This window comes from Vigna radiata, chromosome 9 (assembly GCF_000741045.1).
Source record: "Vigna radiata var. radiata cultivar VC1973A chromosome 9, Vradiata_ver6, whole genome shotgun sequence".
NCBI lineage: Eukaryota > Viridiplantae > Streptophyta > Magnoliopsida > Fabales > Fabaceae > Vigna > Vigna radiata.
The window spans coordinates 4,933,112-4,936,692 of NC_028359.1; the positions used below are offsets into that span (position 1 = coordinate 4,933,112).

Here is a 3,581-nt window from a genome sequence, read left to right on the forward strand (position 1 = left end):
TAATCATAAAAGTTCAATTTTTATTTAATCTATCTTTTACTTCTCCTCATCCAGAAAATATTTATTTTTTATTTTAGTTCTCTCGTTATTTTTATTTACTCACTTCTCTTTATATAAAAAAAAAAAAAATTGACTACACATTTTCTTTTTGTGAACTCTAAGAAAAGTGGAACATTGTGTACCTTTTGAGCTGAGAAAACAAAATTTTCTTCTTCCTCTTCCTCTTCCTCTTCCTCTTCTTCTTCCTCTGTTGTTTTGCTTATTTCTTTGGAGAATGTTTTAAGCTTCAAACAGTTGTACACAGTTAATTCCTTCAATTTTGGGCACTTTATCGGAAGTCTCCCCGCATAGAACTGCTTGATATTTGGTAGTAAAAGCAATCTCACATTTATTAGTTCAGGAAACTCTAATGGATCAGTGTTAGCTTCTGAAACAATTTCCACCATCTCAGTGCAATTCAATACTGACATACGTTCAAGCTTTGATACATCTTTTGTCATAGAAGCTGGAAACAAATTCCTCAATTTATGACAAGAACTTACGTCTATAGTCCGAAGTTTTTTAAAATTGAGAATTCCATGTGGATCTTTGCTCCACAATTCTTTCAACTTCGGGAGGTACTCAAGAAGAATAACCTGCAGATTTGTGTCTATCTCACCAGATACATCTATTTCTTCACAATCTTTTATTTCAAAAATCACTTCCACTGATTTGCATCTAGAAACTTTCAAGTTGTCCAAACTTTCAAACCATCCTTCCATGTTACTTGGAAAAATTTTGTCTAGTTTATTGCATTCTTCGATGTTCACCGAAATNAGACTAGAAAAAGAATCATCGTTCACTTTAGTATGCCATATATCTCTTAATCTCTTCATTTTGGTAAGCTGGATTTCCTCCAGCTTGGGGAAGACGCAGACCTACATTTTAATGTAAAAAATATAATAATTACATTTACAAGTTAAATAAAAAGCACCAAGTGTAGAGTTTGGTTAAGAACCATAAAAAAAAATTAACTCATAAAAACATGTTCTTATTTACATCAATACACACCTTATCTGCATTATTTTCTTTTGTCTCAAAAATCTTCTCCATATATGGACACTCACTTATGATAAGGCTTTTCAGCTTCTTTAAACTACTTGCCACAGACAATGAACATAAGTATGTCAATTCATCACACTCTTTCACAACTAATTTTATCAAGTTTTGAAAGCAGAAACTTGACAAGAATTGATCGCTCCATATCTTATGCATGTTGAGTGAGCATAAATTCAAGCTCTCTAAGTTTGGAATTTCAACCTGCAAACACATACACAGTTAATATTTTACAACAGTCAAACAAATTATTTAAATTATAGGAAAAATGTGTAATATCATACTTGTTCACCAAAAAGCGGAGCCTTGTCACTTTTCTGATCTTCTTCGCTACCACTATTTTTAGCTTGAGACTCCTCCACTTTGGTATAAAAACATTTAAATGACGGTAATGATTGAAGTGTCAAAGTCTGTAACTTTAAAAACTTAACCTTATGACATTTCTTTGGTATTTTAAGGATTTCCTTTAAAGATTTACATTCAGAAACCTCGATTGTCTCTAGGCTAGCACAAAAATTATCCAAGTAAGAATTACATTCAATAATCTCACATGGTTCTTCACTATTAGAAAATTCCACCATGGAAACGGAGTAGAAACTCACCAATCCCTCACACATATTCACCTTGATGGACTTTAATTTAGAAAATGATGCAACCTTAAGAGGACCAATAGATATCATCTTCAAGTTCTTCAGATTGTAAAGGCATAGAGATTCCAAATTGGGAAAAACATTTATACAATTAGACAATTGCATTGAATTGACATATTTGATGGCATTGCTATCTATGATGGATAAGTGTTTCAGATCTGGAAATCCATCTATACTCAATTCATTAACAACTTTAACAACCTCNACCTTTCCCAACAACAAACTTTGTGCTGTTTTAAACAACAAGTTTATGTCTTTATGGGAGTCAATTTTANTGACATCATGCAATGCCAAAACTCTTGAAGTTTCGTACTTATCAGGCATCTTAAAGCCTATAACAGAAAACTTTTCTACCTCTCCAACCACAATTTTGTAATCTTGTAACTTGTCATAAAACAAGTGATTGGGCAAAACTGAAAAAGATGGGATGCTTAAGTCCACAACTTTTAACTGATGCAAATTCTTTAGCTCACAAAGAATCGAATTTTGACCAATGCTTTTCCTTATATACAACTCTTCTAAATGTGTCAACCATGATAGAATATCAGGTGGAATGTTAACCTCCAGTATAGAACAATCATTGATGTCTAACAGTGTTAACTTATCCCAGCACCCCAACACAGTTGGCAAACTTTTAAGTTGGGATCCAGAGAAGCTAAGAATTCTCAACATTTCTAGCTCTCCTATGGCTATGTTGTCCTCTATAGTGCACCGCTCCAAACAAAGCATTCTGAGCTTTAACAGGCCTTTGATTGAAGGTGGAAATTCTTTTAGATGAAAACCAGTCAATATTAAAACTTTGAGATTTTTCATACCTTCAAAAAACTTGTCAGGTATTGTCAAAAATTGATTATTAGTGTCTATTTGAAAAAAATTAAGTTGGGAGCAATTGACTATAGGAAGCTTGACAATGATATCACAATTGCATATAGAAATAGAAGTGCATTTCTCGAGTTCAGGCCACTGATCTAGTTTTCCATTTCTTAGAGTAAAAACATGTTTGTCCTTCTTTGCTATAGACAAAGCAGCATCTCGAACTATATCATGCATATTGAAATGAATATCAGAATTTCCATCCAATAGTAAGCCCGAGTCTTTTAGCTTTTGGATTGTTATCTTGATTTTTTCTCGAGCTTCCGAAAGTGAGAAAACCCCTTCAAGTATACCCAAACCATAACAACACTTCACCAAATCCATAATCAGTGGTTGATGGCCCATTTGAGCACAAAGTAAGAAAATGGATTTGATCTCCTCATTTTCTAGATGCTCATAACTCATCTTCACTGAAATGTCCATATTTGTTTGAATTCCCACTAATTCCTGTTTTTTAAGTTCGCCAAGTGCTGCTTCCCATACTAACTCGCTCTTACCTCTTAATGCCTTTGCAACTGTAATTATTGCCATCGGTAACCCTGCACAATACTTCCTCACAATTTCTTTTCTAGAGTCTGACATATTATGTATTTCAGACAACTTCTGAAAAAACATCAAAGCATCCTTGTCATCTAATGGCTCTACACGGAAAGTCGATTTTACATCCATTTCAACTTCCAATACTCTTTTTTGACGTGCAGTTAGCAAAATTTTGCATCCCTTGTGACCACCAATGATTTTTTCTCTTTTCAACACTTTCTGATTAAAATCCTTATTATTTTTTTCTTTTTTCAGGAATTTATCATCAAGATCCCTCATATCATTACTTAAATCATCATTGTCATCATTATCATCAAGGGGAATCCCTAGCTTGTTCAAATCTAGTTTATGCCAAAGGTCATCCAAGATTAAAAGGGTGTTTCCTTTTTCTTTCTTCAACCTCCTCCGTAGACAATCAGCTCT

At 33.5% G+C, this 3,581-nt stretch overlaps 1 protein-coding gene across 1 annotated transcript in view; it reads right to left on the reverse strand.

Annotated features, from left to right (window-relative positions):
* Positions 1-85: 85 nt before the first annotated feature.
* Positions 86-3,581, reverse strand: part of LOC111242546 (probable disease resistance protein At4g27220) — a 4,245-nt gene continuing 749 nt past the window's right edge. Inside the window, exons 3-5 of the mRNA XM_022786313.1 lie at positions 1,380-3,579; positions 1,051-1,299; positions 86-917 (exon numbers count right to left, since the gene is read on the reverse strand). Coding sequence (XP_022642034.1) covers positions 96-917; positions 1,051-1,299; positions 1,380-3,579 — 3,271 coding nt within the window. The 3' untranslated portion in view covers positions 86-95. The remainder of the gene's footprint in view (positions 918-1,050; positions 1,300-1,379; positions 3,580-3,581) is intronic.